This window comes from Adiantum capillus-veneris, chromosome 20 (genome assembly GCF_014529385.1).
Source record: "Adiantum capillus-veneris isolate H3 chromosome 20, ASM1452938v2, whole genome shotgun sequence".
In the NCBI taxonomy this organism is placed as follows: Eukaryota; Viridiplantae; Streptophyta; class Polypodiopsida; order Polypodiales; family Pteridaceae; genus Adiantum; species Adiantum capillus-veneris.
The window spans coordinates 5,437,883-5,458,002 of NC_140950.1; the positions used below are offsets into that span (position 1 = coordinate 5,437,883).

General features: G+C 45.5%; 1 protein-coding gene across 1 annotated transcript in view; it reads right to left on the reverse strand.

Annotated features, from left to right (window-relative positions):
- LOC147432032 (3-hydroxyacyl-[acyl-carrier-protein] dehydratase FERN, mitochondrial-like) overlaps window positions 1-19,170 on the reverse strand; it is a 66,479-nt gene extending 47,309 nt beyond the window's left edge. Inside the window, exon 1 of the mRNA XM_086491477.1 lies at window positions 18,722-19,170. Within this exon, the coding sequence (XP_086347603.1) occupies window positions 18,722-19,054 (333 nt within the window). The 5' untranslated portion in view covers window positions 19,055-19,170. The remainder of the gene's footprint in view (window positions 1-18,721) is intronic.
- Between the last annotated feature and the right edge of the window lie 950 nt (window positions 19,171-20,120).

Sequence of the window (20,120 nt, forward strand, 5' to 3'; positions counted from 1 at the left end):
GTATGAAAAGACCGACACCACATTGGCCCCTAACTTAGGCGCCCCTTTCGGTATTTCTTTATTGCTTAAAAGAGGGAATAAACGTTGTGATTCCCTATAAGTCGTCTATTCTACCTGTACTTTCAAGACACAACAAAGGGGAAAGGGATATAGGCTGCTAGATTGCACCTGTATGAAAAGACCGACACCAGATTGGCCCCTAACTTAGGCGCCCCTTTCGGTATTTCTTTATTGCTTAAAAGAGGGAATAAACGTTGTGATTCCCTATAAGCTGCCCCGCACAAGCTTGGCTGAATTTCAACTGTTCCGGCCCGATTTCAGCAGCATAACTGTACTAGGACCCTTCACAGTCAGTATTCCCACGCATTGAACGACTTTCCCGACGCATACGGGCACTTTGCAAAACCTGGCGAGAATCTGCAGCACACTGAATTCTCTGTTTTCAGCCCCGAAAATGCGCCAGATCACCTGTACAGCGGTCCCCTCGCGTCCCCGAACCTCCTGGGGGTATTAGGGACCGTTTAGGGCCAAAACCCTAAACCTGCAAAAATACACAGCAGGCTGTGATTTACTGTTTCGGGCTCCGTTTTGCGTGCCAGTCGCATCCATAGCAAGTCCTCGAGCTCCCGCACCTGTAGGGCTACTTGCCCTTTGAATCGGACGAGATTTCTGGCGTGAAACCTCTCCGAATTCACCTGTACCTGCGGGGGATTAGCCGCTAGCTAATCCAGTACCTGTGCAAGAGGCTCTTGCCTCGGCAATCGCGCATGAACCCACACAAATGTACATTGGTCAAATGAAAAGCCCACTAAAGGGGCATAACATACTGCCATAGGGGAGAGAGAGTGCAGTGCGTAGCGTGAAGGGCATCACTCCTGCAACCGCACTGTACATAGGAGGGAAAGCAAGCACTCCATAGCTCTTAACCTGTGACAAAATCTGAAAATGAGCGCCTCCCAGCTTAAAATTCAGCGCCACCTTCTCTTGCATGAGGAAAGTGCACCAGAATGTGCCACTAGGCGCATTTACAAGTATTTTCCCGTTTCGGGGTTGCCGCCTAAAAATCTCCCAACCGGTTGCCAAGTTGACTTCACGGCAGAGTAAGAAAATGTTCTCCTTGTCATTCCGGAGGTAATGACGCCAACACATTTTCAGGTCCCAAAATAGCAGTTCCCTAAATTTTAGGAGATGCTGCCATTGTATCTTTCTAGGTCATCTGACCCCCTTTGTACACTGCAGCCACACCCACAACTGAAATGTAGCCTCTGTAGCAAAGGATTCCACTTTGGCTAGTCAATGACCCCACTTTGGCTAACCATAGTCTTTGTCCAACCTTAGCGCTCTCTTGCCCTCAGGCCTGGACTCCCTCTGGACAGTTCCACACTAGCTATGCAATGCAGGGCAGTTAGATTTCCCGAGGGGTGTTTCCAAAAAGTGAAAGTAAATAAATAATAAGAAAGAAATCAACAAAAAGGTAGATAGTAGTCACACGCTGGTGACATACCCCCCTCTTGAAATTTCAAATGTCCTCGTTTGCATCTATGTCGTACATGCTCACAGTCAACACTGATGTATTCAACACTTGTCGACACATGTACGACACATACATGCTCATTGTCAACCCTGGTGTATTCAACACTTCGTCGACACATGTATTGCCTGCGTGTGAACCCTGTCCCAATGACATAGTGGTAGCTTCGCACTCTGCCATTGCTTTGAGTCACTAACTTTCCAATGACAAAATGGTAGCTACGCATTTTGCCACTGTCTTATAGTACACGTTGGGCCCAATAACACTTTCGAGCATACCCAAACCGACAGTTTAAGAATGTAGTTACACATGTACCCTTTAATAGAAGCAATTAGTGTATCCTCGACAAACTGACAAGAAATACTCACTTCTATAGCACTAACCAAACTTTTGGACATTCCATAAGAGCAATTGCCAAACTGACAATCTGTACAGCTCTAAGCGAAATTTCGGATAAACCGTTTGTAATAGGAGCATAATCCCAAGAAACTTCGGACATCGTGCATCGTCTTCAAATCTGGCCAGGACTTGATCGCTTCAACTATAGCAGGATCCATTCTGACACCATCCTTTGACACAATGTGTCCGAGAAAATGAATCTCTTCCAGAAAAAATTCACTTTTCTTTGCATTGATGAGCAACCTATGACTGCGTAGCTCTTTGAACACAATGGCCAAGTGATGCCTATGCTCCTCTTCATTCTTTGAGTAGACTATCATGTCATCAAAGAATGTACCAACAAACTGCTGGTGTAAACGGAAAATTCTGTCCATCATCCTATTGAACGTAGCAGGAGCATTTGTGAGACCAAAGGGCATCACTAAAAATTCGTAAAGGCCAAACGTCGTTCTAAAAGCAGTCTTGTGCACATCCTCTGATCTAATGCGAATCTGATGGTACCCACTCTTTAGATCTATCCTGCTAAACATAGCTGCTCCTTCTAATTTGTCCAGAATATCATCAATTCTAGGTATAGGGAACCTATTCTTGATGGTATTCTTGTTCAGTGCACGGTAGTCGATGCACATACGCCATGAGCCATCCTTTTTCTGCACCACCAACACTGGAGAACAGAATGGAGATGAACTCGGCTGAATCAGCCCCTTTTCTAACAGCTCCTGTACTTGGCCCATTATCTCTTTCTGCTGAGCCGCACTAACCCTGTACGGAGGCTTATTTGGTGGGCTACTGCCTGGCACCTAATCTATCGCATGGTCCTCGGGTCTCTCTGGCGGTAATTGAGACGGTAATGAATTGGAGAAACAGTCACTATACTATTGTAAAAACATTGACCTTTCTTTATCTAGCACAGATAAATTTGATTCATCATAATCTGACACTTCACGTGCAAAAACCAAGTACGCAGAAAGATGTTTTTTCATTACAGAAGTAATAGCAGAAGCTGATACAGTGGGAATAGACTCCCCTTTAAGCTTTACGTCCAGAATGTGAGTCTTTCCCCTGCTCTGTACAGTGATCTTTTTGTTGTAGGCATCCATGATTCCCTGTACACGAAATAACCAAGGAATACCTAACAACACATCACATCCGTCCAGTGGCATGATGTAAAATTCTTCAGCATCTACATAGGACTGGATATGTAGGCGCAACTTTCCAATGATGGGTATCACAGCCTCTGTATGGCCAGGACATGTCAAACCTGCCTCTGCTGTATACCCGATCTCTTCAGGTCTGATTCCCAACTTTGAAGCCAATTCTGGGGAAATGAAATTGGCTTTGGCACCTGGATCAAAGAAGATAAGCATTGTTTGATCCTTGACCTTTCCCCATGCTCTGCAAAGCTCACTTGCATCTGAATTTGGCTTGTCGCCCACCATATCTGGCACTAGACCAGCCATGGGCTTCTTTCCTTTCTTGTCCTCCTTGTCTTCAGAATCAGCTGGCCTTTTCTTTGTGGGACAATTGTAAGCATTGTGGCCAGGTTGCTCACAAATGAAGCATTTGTTCTCTGACCTCAGGACCTTCTTTTGCTCTTCCGATTTGCGAGGAAAACGTCTTTTCCATTTCTTCGTTGGTCCCTTTTCTGATTCAGCCATAGCTTTGTCTTTCCCTGCGTTGGCTGGCTCCTGAGTCCCTTTCGGAGCCTCCTTGGGAACATACTTCTTCGCTGAATTTTTCTTGGCTGATCCTTCCTTGACGCCAGTATTGAATTCACAATCTTCTCCCTTGAGCAAACCATTGCTAGTGTTTGCTACCTCGATGAGCTGCGTCAAAGTAGTGACTTTAGTCTTTGTACAGTACTTTCTCAATCCTTTGGGTAGGCCACAACAGTATTTTTCAATCTGTTCTGTCAGTGGCACAAACCTATAGGAAGTTACTGGAAGTAGAGCTTTCCAAAACTTCCGATTGTAGTCATCGAGATTCTTGCAAGTGACAGCATTAAGCTGGTGCCATTTTGTCATGACATCTGCTTCAAAGTCATCAGATAACCATGCTGCTGCAAAATAAAGTTGTCCACCATTGTCCCGCATTCCCTATCAAGAAAGTGACTGCCTTGCGGACCTTTGAAGCCTCTGTAAAGTTTCCCCCTGCATAGGCCTTGTCAAACTGCTGGAAAAATGAGAGAGCCTTCTTCCTGTCATCAAACCCTGTAAAGGTCGTGAATGTCACACCTTTGCCACCTTCTTTGTACGGAGTTGGCCTCTCCAGCGGCGTTAAGTTGTCATATGGAAGTGACTGAAACATGGGAACACTGTTAGGGTTCATTTGTGTTCCTTGACCGCAATTAAGTTGACCTAGAAATGCCATATTTGGCTGCTGATTTGTAATTCCAACCATACCAAAATTTGCCTGTGGCATCCCAAATTGGCCCTGAGTACTTTGAAATCCTGGTAGCATGCCCGTGACACCATACATAGGGTTAGGCATCATCGTTTGAGCACCCCCGAACATTGTTCCTGGCGTGTAAAACTGATTTCCAGGTGCATGACCAGCCATGCTCTGGAATACCGATTCACCTCCAAAATAGCCAAGGTGTACTGAAGGTGGTGGGAAGACTTGTTGCATAGCCTATAGGTTGCTTCCCTGCCCATTAGAACCAGCTATAGGCTGCTGAAAAGTGGCTGGCTGAACTGGTACAGCTTGAAAGACTGGCATCTCAGCCACCTGTTCTTGCACCTTAGGCACAGGTTGTGGAGACTGCATGTTCTCCGTCAAGTGTACAGGTGTTTCCATTGACTGTGCACTATGAATCACCTGTGCTCGAACCTTAACAGGCTTTTGAATATGATCCAGTGACCCAACTTGCTGAGACGGAACAGGAGGTTGCAGAAAGGCTAAAAACCTCGGGTTCTGCATTACTTGTGTGAACATAGCCACAGTAGTAGCCAACTAGGTCCTGAATATATCATCATCCGTCTATGGTGGTCTTGAAGACTCACCCTGTCTGTTTACCCTGTGAAGAGAAAACCTCTTCAGTCACATCATCTGGTCTGTCAGCCATAATTACAATTTCTTGTGTCTGGTCTATAATCCCCTCTGTCTTCAAGCCCAACCTGACCAAGGCTCACTTCTATGGGAAAAAAGTGATTTAATCCCGTCGATGGAACCATGAAACCGGCCTGTTCAATCCAAAAAGGGCGGTAGACTTTACTTCAAACCTTGATTTAGCTTTCACCCATTATTAGTCGTCTATTCTACCTGTACTTTCAAGACACAACAAAGGGGAAAGGGATACAGGCTGCTAGATTGCACCTGTATGAAAAGACCGACACCAGATTGGCCCCTAACTTAGACGCCCCTTTCGGTATTTCTTTATTGCTTAAAAGAGGGAATAAACGCTGTGGTTCCCTATAAGCTGCCCCGCACAAGCTTGGCTGAATTTCAACTGTTCCGGCCTGATTTCAGCAACATCACTGTACTAGGACCCTTCACAGTCAGTATTCCCACGCATTGAACGACTTTCCCGACGCATACGGGCACTTTGCAAAACCTGGCGAGAATCTGCAGCACGCTGAATTCTCTGTTTTGAGCCCCGAAAATGCGCCAGATCACTTGTACAGCGGTCCCCTCGCGTCCCCGAACCTCTTGGGGGTATTAGGGACCGTTTAGGGCCAAAACCCTAAACCTGCAAAAATACACAGCAGGCTGTAATTTACTGTTTCGGGCTCCGTTTCGCGTGCCGATCGCATCCGTAGCAAGTCCTCGAGCTCCCGCACCTGTAGGGCTACTTGCCCTTTGAATCGGACGAGATTTCTAGCATGAAACCTCTCCGAATTCACCTGTACCTGCGGGGGATTAGCCGCTAGCTAATCCAGTACCTGTGCAAGAGGAGGCTCTTGCCTCGGCAATCGCGCATGAACCCACACAAATGTACATTGATCAAATGAAAAGCCCACTAGAGGGGCATAACATACTGCCATAGGGGAGAGAGAGGGCAGTGCGTAGCGAGCAGGGCATCACTCCTGGCACCGCACTGTACATAGGAGGGAAAGCAAGCACTCCATAGCTCTTAACCTGTGACAAAATCTGAAAATGAGCCTCTCCCAGCTTAGAATTCAGCGCCACCTTCTCTTGCATGAGGAAAGTGCACCAGAATGTGCCACTAGGCGCATTTACAAGTATTTTCCCGTTTCGGGGTTGCCGCCTAAAAATCTCCCAACCGATTGCCCAGTTGACTTCACGGCAGAGTAAGAAAATGTTCTCCTTGTCATTCCGGAGGTAATGACGCCAACACATTTTCAGGTCCCAAAATAGCAGTTCCCTAAATTTTAGGAGATGCTGCCATTGTATCTTTCTAGGTCATCTGACCCCCTTTGTACACTGCAGCCACACCCACAACTGAAATGTAGCCTCTGTAGCAAAGGATTCCACTTTGGCTAGTCAATGACCCCACTTTGGCTAACCATAGTCTTTGTCCAACCTTAGTGCTCTCTTGCCCTCAGGCCTGGACTCCCTCTGGACAGTTCCACACTAGCTATGCAATGCAGGGCAGTTAGATTTCCAGAGGGGTGTTTCCAAAAAGTGAAAGTAAATAAATAATAAGAAAGAAATCAACAAAAAGGATAGATAGTAGTCACACGCTGGTGACAGACTTCCAGGCGCATAACCAGCCATACTTCAGAACACTGATCCACCCCCGAAATACCAAGAATGTACCGTGGGTGGTGGAAAAACTGGGTGCATTGCCTGGTAACCAGTTCCCTCAGCCCTGTCCATTCAAGACAGCATGCGGGCTCTGAAAGGTGGTGGGCTGAACTGGCATAACCTGTGGAATAGACGTTCTAGCCACATGTTCAAGCACGGGAGGAACCTATTTTGGAGCCCCTGACTCCGCAACATGCGAGTGTTCCCTGTCCTACTGAGTCGCATGAAGTATCTGGGCTTGAGCCTAAACGAGCTTTGTACGCGGTGTAGGTTGCCTATTTTGCTGTTGCACCGATGGCGCTTGCAAGAACTCCATAAACCTTGGATTCTGCACCAATTGCGAAAAGACATTCACCGCGGCAACTAACTGAGTCCTGAACGCATCATCCTCAAGTTGCCCAGTCATAAAGCCCTATACTACTAGAGGGACATTCACATCGATAGGAGATATAGACTGACGGGGCCGTGAGCTCTCGCCAATCTCAAAAACCATAGGGATTTCCTGTCTGTCCTTTGAAGAGGAACCCTCTTCCATAATGCCTTTCCCTTTGTCAGCCATAGTGTAATCCCGCATTCCTGTACTCTGTGTCTTTACCCAAAACAACCGAGGCTCACTTCTTGAGGAAAAAGTGATTGATGTCCCAGCAACGGAACCTTGAAACCTGCCCGTGGGGCGGTAGGCTTTGACTTTCACCCAAAAATTCTTTACTTTAGACACACACACAGAGAACGTGAAAAGGAAACCTACGACGGGAATTAATACTTGAGCGCACACACGGCTCGGAAGCTAGAATGCTCCGATCAGACGCCGACAACCTATAGGTCCCAAAATTGGCGTCCCTTTTGGTATTTCTTTATTCTTTAGGAGGGTAAATTACAAACTAGAGTCCTAGGAATCCCTTTACTTGTATCCCGCTAGATACCATATGTTTTGGCCAAATTTCGGTATCATAACAACCCCAAAACTTGCACGAAAACAATTCCCCTGCTAGAACTCACTTCCACTAGCGTATACCCTCGAATTCCTGCCCAAAAACAGTAAATTCAGCACGCTGTATTTACTAATTTTTGTCATGTTTTCAGCCCCAAACAGTCCCCTAGCTGTCCTCTACCAGTGGGGCACGATTCCCAAGGGTTCTGGCGTCCGTATGGCTGAAAAACAGTCAATTTACAGTGCATACACAGCGCTGAATTCGCACCTGTACGGTGAGGTTATGACCCTCCCCGGTGCCTGCTTTGGAGTAGCAGCTAGCTACCCCTGTTCTTGCTCAAGGAGGCTCTTGCCTTAGCACAAAAGCATGAAACCACACAGTTGTACATCAGTCAAATGAAGAGCCCTCTTGTGGGGCATCACATAACAGCACGTAGGGGAGAGAGAGCAATGTGTGGCGTGCAGGGCATCACTCCTAGCACCACACTGTACATGAGAGGGAAAGAAAGCACTCCATAGCTCTTAACCTGTGACAAATTGCAAATGAGGCCTCTCCCAGCTTAAAATTCAGCACCCTTTTTCCTTTAGGAGGCAAGTGCATGAAAAAGTGTCACTTGGCGCGATTACAAGCCATTTTCCGTTACGGGGTTGCCGCCTAAAAATCTCCCGACTGGTTGCCCAGTTGACTTCGCGGCAGAGTTGTTAACTGTTCCCCTAGTTATACCGAAGGTAATGACGCGAACACATTTCATGGCCCAAAATAGCAGTTCCCTAATTTTTAGGAGATGCTTCCGTTGGGCTCTCACTTGCCATCTGACCATCTATCTTCATTGGGACCACATCCAAAAGTGCAATGTGGCCCAACTATCGGATACTTTCTGTTGGTAGCCTCACCTTGACTTTATGCCTTTATTGAGTTCACTTCCTAGTATCCACCAACTTGCTAAGTGCGACAGGGGGACCTACATGATCTTGCTCTGAGCCTAGACATCCTCTTACTATACGAATTCCAGTGCCGACCACTTCCCGTCTGCGGGTGAAACTACCGTTCACATTGGCCATACAATGTCCCACCGTTTGCTACTTCAAAAAGAGGGTCTCAAAAATAAAACAAAAATCATTCGAAAGAAACCAACAACTAAGGTTAGCAGTTGCCACGTCCTCGTGACATAGTTAACAGCTGCCACGTCCTCGTGACAGCCAATGGATCTCAGATCTATTGTGACAGATCTCCTCGTAAATGACCTCCTACCGCGTACCGCCCACCGAATGGGCAGATCGCTAGCAGATAGGTAGAGAGAGAAAACGTTGGTGCCAAAAACGCTAGAGAGAGGAGAGAGAAACGTTAGACTCACGACAGAGCACTAGACAAAAAACGCTAGAGAGAGAATGGCCCAAATGCTAGAAGCTCTACTCATTGATCACGTGCCTTATAGTACAAGGGAAGAGGGGGGGGGCGGTTGTTGCATATATAGGAAAATCTCACATTTTCCCTACTCAACCTGAAACCCTACAACTTGCATAAAAAATGGATCCTACTGCTAATAAATATGAACACACTGAAAGTGACGTAGTACACACAATTAGTAGTGGAACTACAGAACACTGAAGACTCTCACCCTAAGAAACCCTAGGATCGGGGTCCCGCCTCATGCCAGCCTATTGGGTGGGCAACACCATGGAATGCACCGCCGAGAAAGTATGTCTACCTCAGGTATGGTCAGGCACAATCACAAAACAGTCCTCACTTCCTAATCTGCTCCTGGCAGATACTAGAGCCACCATTGGAATCTGTCTCTATTGCTTGGTTCGGGCATGAAAAATTGGGTTCTTCACAATGGCTATAGAACTCTGGTTGTCAAAGTAGATCGTGGTTGTTTGTTGTGGCAACCCAACCTCTGAAAGTCGCCTCCATAACCACATTGACTCACATATAGCATTGCAAACAACCCTATATTCCGCCTCTGTGGATGATAAGGCAACTGTAGGTTGTTTCTTATTGCTCCTAAGCCAAAAGAAAGGTGTGACCTATAGTCGATCGTTGTCTATCTGGATCTCCACCCCAATCTAAATCACTCCATCCTTAAGAATGATCTTGGAGTCCGTACCTCCACCCACATAGAAAATGCCTAATGATTTGGCCGCCTTTAAATGCCGCAAAGTCCAAAGAGCCTACTCCATATGTGGCTCGGTAGGTCTCTGCATGAAAGAGCTGAGAAGTCCCACCGAGAAACTTACATCAAACCGGGTGTTGAGTACCCAAATAAGAGAACCAACCAGCTTCCGATACTTTGTAGCACTTGCTACATCTAAGCGGTCATACTGTGACAGCTTTCGATTGGAATCCATAGGGAATGAGATGGGTTTGCACTCAGTCGTACCAAATGCTTCTAACATAGCATTGTTGAGAGAGAAGATACCCCCATCTATGTGCCATACCTCCAATCCTAGAAAGTAATAAAGCAAGCCCAGATTTGTCATCTCAAACTCCTTAGCCTAGGTCTCCATAGTACTATGGATGTACTCACCATGGCTACTTGCAATCACAAGATCGTCCACATAGAGGATGATAAGAGTCACCAATCCTGCCTCGCTGTAAATATACAAATCTGGGTCTGCAGAAGAACGTCATAAGAAGGCAGAGTCTACCTTCTAGTACCACCCTCGAGACGCTTGCTTCAGGCCATCCTGCAAACCATGTCATTGAAATCTGAATCCAAGAACCCTAGAGGTTACTTTACATAAACCTCCTCCTGCAAGTCGCCGTTGAGAAAAGCCGACACTACATCCATCTGGTAAACGAGCCACCCCAAAAAGGCAACAAAGGCAAAAATTGTTTGTATGGTCGCCAATCTCACAGTCGAAGCAGAGGTCTCGTCATAGTCCATACCACATAGTTACCAAGAACGGGGAACACAGAACCGCAACGAGCATGAAATGCCATTCCCTGTTACACATACTCGATTCTGGATCACGAAAAGGGAATTCGAAACGGGAACCTAGAATGGGAACAGGGAATGGAGACCTCAAAATGGCCATCTCGTGTATCTATGCTAGACCATCTCTTTCAGAAAATCCCTTGGCAACAAGTTGTGCCTTGTGCTTAAATAAGAACCATCAGATTTTTACTTGGTCTTGTAGACCTATTTGACACCAATCACCTTCTACTTAGTAGGCCGCGGAACCAACTCCTAAGCGTTGTTCTTCTTAATGGAATCAAGCTCTTTCTGCATGGCCAACTTCCACTTCAGTTGTGAAAGTGTCTCCTCAACTGTCAAAGGATCTCAATCACTGTAGACATCAAAGCACAGTTCACTTGTAATAAAGTCCTAGCAATCTGAAGTCGTTGAGATTGTCGCGTCGTATCGCTTCAAAAATTTGAAGTAGTTGTGTCTCGCAAGGTCTCCAATAGCCTCTTCAGTAACTTTTTTGACTTACTCTTCGTGGGGGAACTACTGTTACATCTGGCTCTACCTCAGCACTATGGTGAGAACCCCAGTAATTTACATCATCTAGAATGGATGCAATCTCCTCCGTGGCCTAAGGGACAAGAACAAGAGAAGAGGGTTCATCGACCTCAAGAGGAACATCACTATCAAGATCTCGTAGTATCGGCAAATTTGGGGTTGTCGTGGAAAACTTGGGAGCGGAAGCCCTTCTCGAGGAATATGCTCGTCGAAGACCACATCACAGTTGAGTACAACGTTGTAAGGTGCAGCGGAATGAATGTTGCTCTTTCTCAAGATGAGTGATCCATATTTGCTCAAGGTTCCTTTTAGTTCTTATGGAAGGGAGAGCCTTCCGTTCTTAATGGAGAGTGCTATAATCACGAACAAAGTGAGTGGACACTGTGCGTGCAAGTGTATGAGACTGAGAGATAGAGAGAAGAGAGATACGACACCAGAGACGTAAAACCCTCCTCCGAAGGCCCCACTCTCGTTGGCAAGAGTGGTCTACGATTGATTGCACAAACGGGTACAATGATGATGCATAAAACTAATGCAGATCTAGGCTATGTCGGCGTCGACAACCGGGATGGCGATGACGACAATAGGGCTGAAAATGGGATGGTTCTAACTGCTGTCCAAAAACGCTAACTACTGAAATCTGTTGCGGGTGATTTGCTGATTTTTCAGGGCTGTTTTGGGCTGCTGAAAAACGCTGCAGTAGCCTGATAAAAACGTTGATGACTGCTGTGATCTATGGCTGAAAACGCTACTATACTGCTGCGATTTGATGCTGATAACGCCAGGGAACAAGGCCTTCTCGCGATCATGAAAAACGCTAGGTGCAAGGAGGGGCTGCGGTCAAGTATCTGCTGAAAACGCCAAGGCAGAAGGGGACTGCTGGCGATGATGCAAAACGCTAGGTCTTGGGTGAGGAAAAACGCCAAGAGGTTCTTGGAGAGTCTTGTTGAGAGAGGAGGGAACCTGTCGCCGATGGCCTGCTGTTCTCCTTGCTCATCTGCCATTTAGTGCTAACTTTGGTTTGCTTATATATTTTCTTACCCAAATTGCCCTACCTACTTTTGTTGGAAAGTCACTTAAATTAATAAGTGAAAAATGTCAAAAATAGGGAAAATAGGCTAAATGCACTGAAAGATTCCCCTGATGGAATCTTCCCCTGATGGAATCTGATGGATTTTGATGGGAATACTGATGATCATGCTGTGTGCAACCAAAGGATATGCATCTATACTAAGTGACTAAGCATGCAGGGTCTACGAATATACTCACAAAAGTGTCAGATCACTTCTAATCTAGATTGACTGGACTGACTGAACCCTGTTATGTTGTAGCTTGTCCACGGACACAGGGTTGAATATGTCACGTGACATCCCCTCCTTTTCAAAGTGAGGTACTGGTACCGAACTGTATGGCGTCGAGGGAGATCGCCAATAGCATCCGGAATCCTAGAAGGGACTCTTCGCTGGCCCACTCTGATATGTGGGTCGTGCGGTACTTGAACTTCATAAAGGTCTGCAACGCTTGCTTCTTTGGGCCGCGAGCGACAAAGTCTTCTGTGGCTCCTTCAATGCTTCAACTTCGTCTAGAGTCGTGCTTCGTCCTTCTTCAAGAATCTCCATGGCTGAAAATTCCTGAAACCATTTCCAACACAAAACCATGAACATACCCATTCCATGTAAAGTGAGTGGAAAAAATCTTGTCTTCTCTAAAGACTGTGCATGCAATGTAAATGAACCAATAGACGGAATGCCAAAGCGTTCACCACATACACGCAAACAATGAGATCGAATCTTTCTCTTATGATCTACAGCAATCAACTGTGGCAATTCACAACGGACATGCCCATGCTTAGTGCTCATACTTTCATGTGCTCATTCTACGAACGTGTCATGCCAAGGAAGAGACAGGGAATGTGACTTCCTTACATACATACTTTTCAGCTTTTCATGAGAAATCCGCATATATTCGTGCACATCCATGAGAGAAACGTGCTCAACGTACAATATGTCATGCCTAGAAAAAGGCATCACATAAAGATGCTGACTAAAATACAGGAAACGATAACGAATGAAACACTCGAACAATGCGTGCGTATCAATCATGCGAACACATAATACTTCCTATGAGGATTCTGTGAACCTAAGCTCGAAAGCCAAGATCGGTTCTTCGTGATTGATCGAATCTACAACGAGGTTAGCTTCGCTAGAAAAAGCATCAACTAACACATCATCCTTGTGAACAATCACATCTTCTTCATGCAACTCATCATGCTTGTGAGAAATCACATCTTGATCATGCAAATCATCATGCTCGTGAGAAATCACATCTTGATTATGCAAATCATCATGCTTGTCTTTATCATCCAAATCATCATGTTAATCATTGTCAATCAAATCATCATGCTGCTCACAATCATGCAAATCCTGTGTGTCATGATTTGGAGAAAAAGAGACTGAGAGAGTCTCCTTCACATAAATCCGTTCAATCTTGTCCTGCATATTAGCAATGAGAGATGATCAATGGGAGGGTCATGAGAAACTTGGGGCACACTCGTGTTATCATTAATTGCATGGACAGAGGAAGTGGGTTCTGTGGATTTTTTAGATTCATTCGATTCAAGCTTAGGACATGTTCTTTTTATGTGACCCTTAATGTGACAATGAAAACAACGACCTTCCTTAGAATAAGTGCTTTGCTCTTCCAACGTGATGTATCCTCCTACAATTCCTTGTGCTACCTTTTCATCTGGAGTAAGCTTAGGTTTAGCAATTGTGTTAGCCTTACCCTTAGATTCATTGGAAGAATCCTTTTCTGAGAGACTGTTGTAAGATTGGTTAGAAGAGTTACCATTCTTAACGTTCTGAGGGTTCTGAGAAATCTGCGAGGTACTTGTGGACGTCTTGTTCTTCTTAGGCTTTCCCTTGTTGTGCTTCATCTCCTGTGCGAGAGCAATCGCTACCGCCTTGTTGAGATCGATTGAATCGAGCACCTCGACGTCGTACTTGATATACTCGTCCAATCCATAAAGGAATGCCTCTTTGCGTTCATCATCCGACTTGCGTAATTGGATACCTAGCTGCAAAACACGATTAGAAAAAGACATAACTGGCATACCATTTTGCTTGAGAGCGCGCCAATCATCCTTCAATCGTGCGAGATACTAAGGTGGCATAAACCGCGCCTTGAGCTTGTCTTGGAAATCAACCCAATTGAAGGAAAGGGGAGTGAGTTCGTCGGCTTCCTCTAGGTGCGCAGCTAACTGTGCCTCTTGCCATGCGTGGTACCAATTAATGGCATCACCGGCAAGGTACATGACTGCCGTCAAAACTTTGCTATTTCCTGTCTTCTTAGTTGTCGCAAAATAAGCATTAAATTGATGCAACCAAGAATGAATAACCGTAGCATCCATCTTACCATCATACTTACTGAAAATCAACTTCTCTGTGATTGGGTAGTTGGAATCCGCATCGTGGCTTGCGCCACTTGAGGAACTCCCACGATCTTTGGCAGGTTCGGATTTCGAGGCAAGTACTTGTCGAATCAACTCTTGAGTGCGTAGTTCTCTTTGAGCCTCTCACTCGATCTCCAAGGCCACTCTTTGAGTGGCACGCTCAGCCTCCAAGGTAGCGCTTCGTGCTACCGCTTCCTCCTTTCTTTGTTCTTTTCTTTCTTTCCGTCGCGCTCGCATTCTAAAGCAATGCGATTTGCTTCTTGTTGTGCAGCAATTCTTTCGGTTCTTTCGTCGCGCTCGCGGTCCTTAGCTTCCTGTTGTTCTGCTTTGCTTGCCAGTTGTGCCAACGCAACTCGATTTGTTTCTTGTTGTTGTGCCATCATGTCCAACATCGACTTGACCATCGCCTCCATAGAAGTTGGTACAACTCGTTGCGTAGATGGCGAAGGGGGAGGGTCGAAAAAATATCTTGGTGGGGAGAACTCTTCGTTGCCTCGCTCATCACCTGTATACGAAGTATCCATTCCGCTTCGGGTGACGACCATGCACTATGATCTTTGGTTCTTAAGTTCACGAGGAACTTGGGTTCTTGAGGGTCTTGGGTTCTTGGGTTCTTAAGGTTCTTGAGTTCCTGAGGGTCTTGAGGTTCTTGAGGTTCTTGAGGTTTTCTTTCGCTTGCAAACCGTGTTTGAGAAGAATCTTCTCTTCACCCGAGTTCTACTCCTTTCCGCGGGCGCACCCCTTGGCGGCCTTGCGCTCGCACCAAGGTTGCTTTTTCCCACCTCACGTCGATTGGCTGGCCACTAAGTGCATGGTCCGCTCTCAATGAGTGAAAAGAGACACATGGGGAGACTGGACAAGTCCTTCTTTCCTGGGATTCCTGTCACTCTTCAAATACACGATTAGGAATCGACACGCCCAAGCGAACTTGGATTCGTGCGACCACAACAAGCAAAAAAAAATTCTTGTGATTCTTGTGGTTCTTTCCTTGAGTGATACAAAACACTGTCAAAGCTCTGATACCAATGTAAGGTGCAGCGGAATGAATGTTGTTCTTTCTCAAGATGAGTGATCCATATTTGCTCGAGGTTCCTTTTAGTTCTTATGGAAGGGAGAGCCTTCCGTTCTTAACGAGGAGTGCTATGATCACGAACAAAGTGAGTGGACACTGTGCGTGCAAGTGTATGAGACTAAGAGATAGAGAAAGAGAGATACGACACCAGAGACATCGTAAAACCCTCCTCCGAAGGCCCCACTCTCGTTGGCGAGAGTGGTCTACGATTAATTGCACAAACGGATACAATGATGATGCATAAAACTGATGCAGATCTAGGCTATGTCGGCGACGACAACCGGGATGGCGATGACGACAATAGGGCTGAAATGGGATGGTTCTAACTGCTGTCCAAAAACGCTAATTGCTGAAATCTGCTACGGGTGATTTGCTGATTTTTCGGGGCTGTTTTGGGCTGCTGAAAAACGCTGCAATAGCCTGATAAAAACGCTGATGACTGCTGTGATCTATGGCTGAAAACGCTGTTGTACTGCTGCGATCTGATGCTGAAAACGCCAGGGAACAAGGCCTTCTCGCGATCATGAAAAACGCTAGGTGCAAGGGGGGGCTGCGGTCAAGTATCTGCTGAAAACGCCAAGGCAGGAGGGGGCTGCTGGCGATGATGCAAAATGCTAGGTCTTGGGTGAGGAAAAACACCAAGAGGTTCTTGAAGAGTCTTGCTGAGAGAGGGGGGAACCTGTCGCCAATGGCCTGCTGTTCTCCTTGCTCATCTGCCATTTAGTGCTAGCTTTGGTTTGCTTATATATTTTCTTACCCAAATTGCCCTACCTACTTTTGTTGGAAAGTCACTTAAATTAATAAGTGAAAAATGTCAAAAATAGGGAAAATAGGCTAAATGCACTGAAAAATTCCCCTGATGGAATCTGATGGATTCTGATGGGAATACTGATGATCATGCTGTGTGCAACCAGAGGATATGCATCTATACTAAGTGACTGGGCATGCACGGTCTACGAATATACTCACAAAAGTGCCAGATCACTTCTAATCTAGATTGACTGGACTGACTGAACCCTGTTATGCTGTAGCTTATCCACAGATACATAGGGTTGGATGTGTCATGTGACAAACGTCCTTCTTCACTAGATTATAGAGTCGATATCCCGAAAAGACTTGTAGCGGACAAAAAACATTCTTTTGGACTTGAAGTCAAACTTCCTCCGCTCCTTCGATACATGGACGTATACGTCGCTCCCAAATATCTGAAAATGAGAGACATCGGGCTTTCTACCAAAGTAAGCCTCCTTCCGCCCATGATGACTTTGGCAAATCTCAATGCTCAAGCGTAGTCAACGCCATCTCAACCACTATCCTATTCTTTCACTCCACAACTCCATTCTCTAAGGGCGATCCGGCAATCCCAACCTCCCACTTGATGCCAAGGTCCGCACAAAACTAAATAAATGCTTTACTCTCCCACTTTGTCTGATCGAATTGTCTTCAACACTTCATTGCTCTCCTTCTCCACAAGAGCACGCCAATTCTTGAAAGAATCACATGCCTTTGACTTGTGCTGTAGAAAATATACTCAAGTAAAGCCGTTGAAATCATTCACTAGCAACATGAAATAAAGAGCTCTACCTAGGGAAGGATTCTGCATAGGTCCACAAAGGTCGGTGTGGACCAACTCCAAAGCGGCGTTAGCTCGGCGCATAAAGTACTTCTGAAGAACCTCTCTATGTTGCTTCCCATGAATGTAAGTGAAGCATTTCCCATGCTTACTCCCAACATCTGGTAAGCCTTCAATCATTTGATCACAAAAAGCACGAAGAAGTGTGATAGACTTGGACACTCCAAGTCAAAGATCTACAGCAACACACATGAGAAAACTACAAACAACTGACTCTCTCTCTCTCTCTCTCTCTCTCTCTCTCTCTCTCTCTCTCTCTCTCAGACGTCCTGTCTCTTCCTATCTCAGTGATCTCTCTTCTACACAGGTGTGCCTTGTTCATGTGTTTGGCATTGCAGGTGTTCTAGATCGGAGTCGAGGTGTCCACCGAATCACAAGCCAATTCTTGTCTTCATTGCATCTTCCGCTGCCACCTTTGACAACTCCTCGGTAGTTGTACTCTATGACTATCAATATAAAAAGGAGCACCGTGTGAGACACCTGACTTGGAGCTAGTGCATCTCGGTAGAGAACTGCGGTCTACCATGTCTTGTCTCGAGTGCGCTTTTCACCTAAAGTGTAAAAATTTTCAAGTTCGATTGTGTGTCTGCTGCTGTTTCACTGCCTCAAGCAGCTAGCTGAGAGATCCAAGCACCACATCAGCTGGATAAGACAGAAGTGGTGATGGGATCCTCAATCCCTATCCACCCATGCATGATATCCCACATCCCCAATCCGATACTGGATGGAGCTAGCAAGATACATTAATATCATGCTTGCACTACTTGACCATATAGTTTCGTACCCCGTCCTCATCATTCTCCTCCACACACATGTATGTACCACCTCGCACTGTTTTACATCGCTTTTATTTGGCACCTTTTGTCTTTTTTTTTTGGATAGCGAGGACACACTCCTAACTACATACATACTGGTAGCTTCTCATTTATATTGTTATAGAATCTCCAGAGATTCGTCAACATTCTCTTCTCCCAAGACGGCGCACAATAAGCAAAATTCAAGATGACGACTTGATTTGAACTCTGGTGCTCGCACTCGCAGTCAGACGATCTTGCTAACCAACTCGACCAACTGGTCACAACGTCAGAACTTAAGCCCCTTTTATATATAAAAAAAACATCTTCCGTCCTTTACCCCCTCATCCAGCGGCGTGGATTCCCTCTGTCGATGCATACTTACGCAGTCAAAGCTCCCTTCTCCTGTTGTCCTGCGCCCCTGCTCCTGCCGCCGCTGTGTAATAGCAGAGGGCGCATCTCTCGAGATTCCTGTAATGAAATGAATTTTTAAGGATCGTAGGGACATACTCATGTATATTGATTTTCTCATAGGTCGACTTTGTCCTCTAGCAGAGGATGATAAAGCCTTCTTTCTTTCTTTCTTGTCTCTCGTAGCCCAATTTTATTTGGCCTCTACAGGACAAAATGACCTTCCTTTTTTCCCCTCTCATAAAACGCTTGCTTTTTGTTTCAAAGTTGAATGTGTCTAGATAACAATGTACATGCGTACCTATCGAAAAACTGGACAACTTACAAAATGTGTGCCGATAATTGCAGGGAAGAGCCCGGCATAGAGCAATTCAGGCACCCGGCAAGCACGCAGTCCATGTCTATGGGCCTCTTGGAGGTCCAAGTGAATAGGGTCTGACACATTGCAGAGCTGGCAGCAAGAAAGCATGTCACTGAGCGAAAAGCAACGTTTCAAGGAGAAGACGTTTCCCAGGAAGACCTTGTTGGCTTCATCTTCAAAAGATGTGTGAGAGCGACAGTGGACTGGGGCTTTCAGAGGAAGGCGGGGCTCCAAAGAAATGGGTTGCTGAAGATTAACATGGCTCTGGCTCACCCTTCTGAACCCTGAAGAAAGCATAACATCCACAACCAATCACATCCTCAGGAATGTGCAGGCAGCTAGGCCGCTCCACAAACGGCAAATGAGCAATTATAACCTTTAGCCTAGTAGTCTATAGCAGTCCAAAGATTTGGTATTGGCGGCACGAGCTAAATGGTTAGTAGACGCCGCACGCACGTACTTTTTGGCCCCCCTCTCTCTCTCTCTCTCTCTCTCACGCCGTCACACACCACAAAAGTTCCATAGTCCAAATCATACGTTGAGAGAGGGGAAATGAAAAATTTGACATCTCACACGTCCCAATGCACCTCTTTTGGAGTTGGGTATTTTGTTGTATCAGCTAACTTCCGCGTACCTCTTATGGAATTAGATATTTAATTTTTTTATTGATTAAATAGAGACCCTTCTTTACACTTGAGTTCATGGGTGGTACGTATCACTTATTGAGTGAACCTTCATAGATAAAAGTTCCCCACTAAATTTGTACACGAACCATATAGACTTATTAGAAAACTAACTACAACACTTTGAAAAAGTAGATGACCAATAAGCATTATTGGTTATATGACTAACGTCTTCTCTTCAGTTTCGAGAATTCCAATCTACCCAACATCAACTCACTATTAGTGAAAAATAAAGACCACACCAATTGATCATTACACGTCAGCTATCCGATTGTAATGCTAACCACATACAACAGAAGAATACCCAATATCATGACAAACATTTTCTTGTGTCCATCAACAAGGTAAAGTAAAATTGTGATGAGATTATGAGGCGGAGTTTTTTGAAGCATATTGTTGTTTTAGGTGGGACTCTTTTATGGATATATATGCCAAGTATAGTTTTGTTTTCAAGATGCAAAGTGTCCTTGTAAAGTAAGGCCAACAAGCCGTGGATACAAGACAAGGCCATTGTAGTGATGTTTATTTGCCATACAACTTTGTGTACTCATAGTTGTGAGTGCGCGAATGCAGTGCGTTTGTGGAGAGTGAGAAGAGGAGAGAGAGCAAGAACACAGGATGTGGGTGAAGCAACCTCAGGAATTAGTGAGTGAGGTGCTCCTTATTCATATATGTATAAT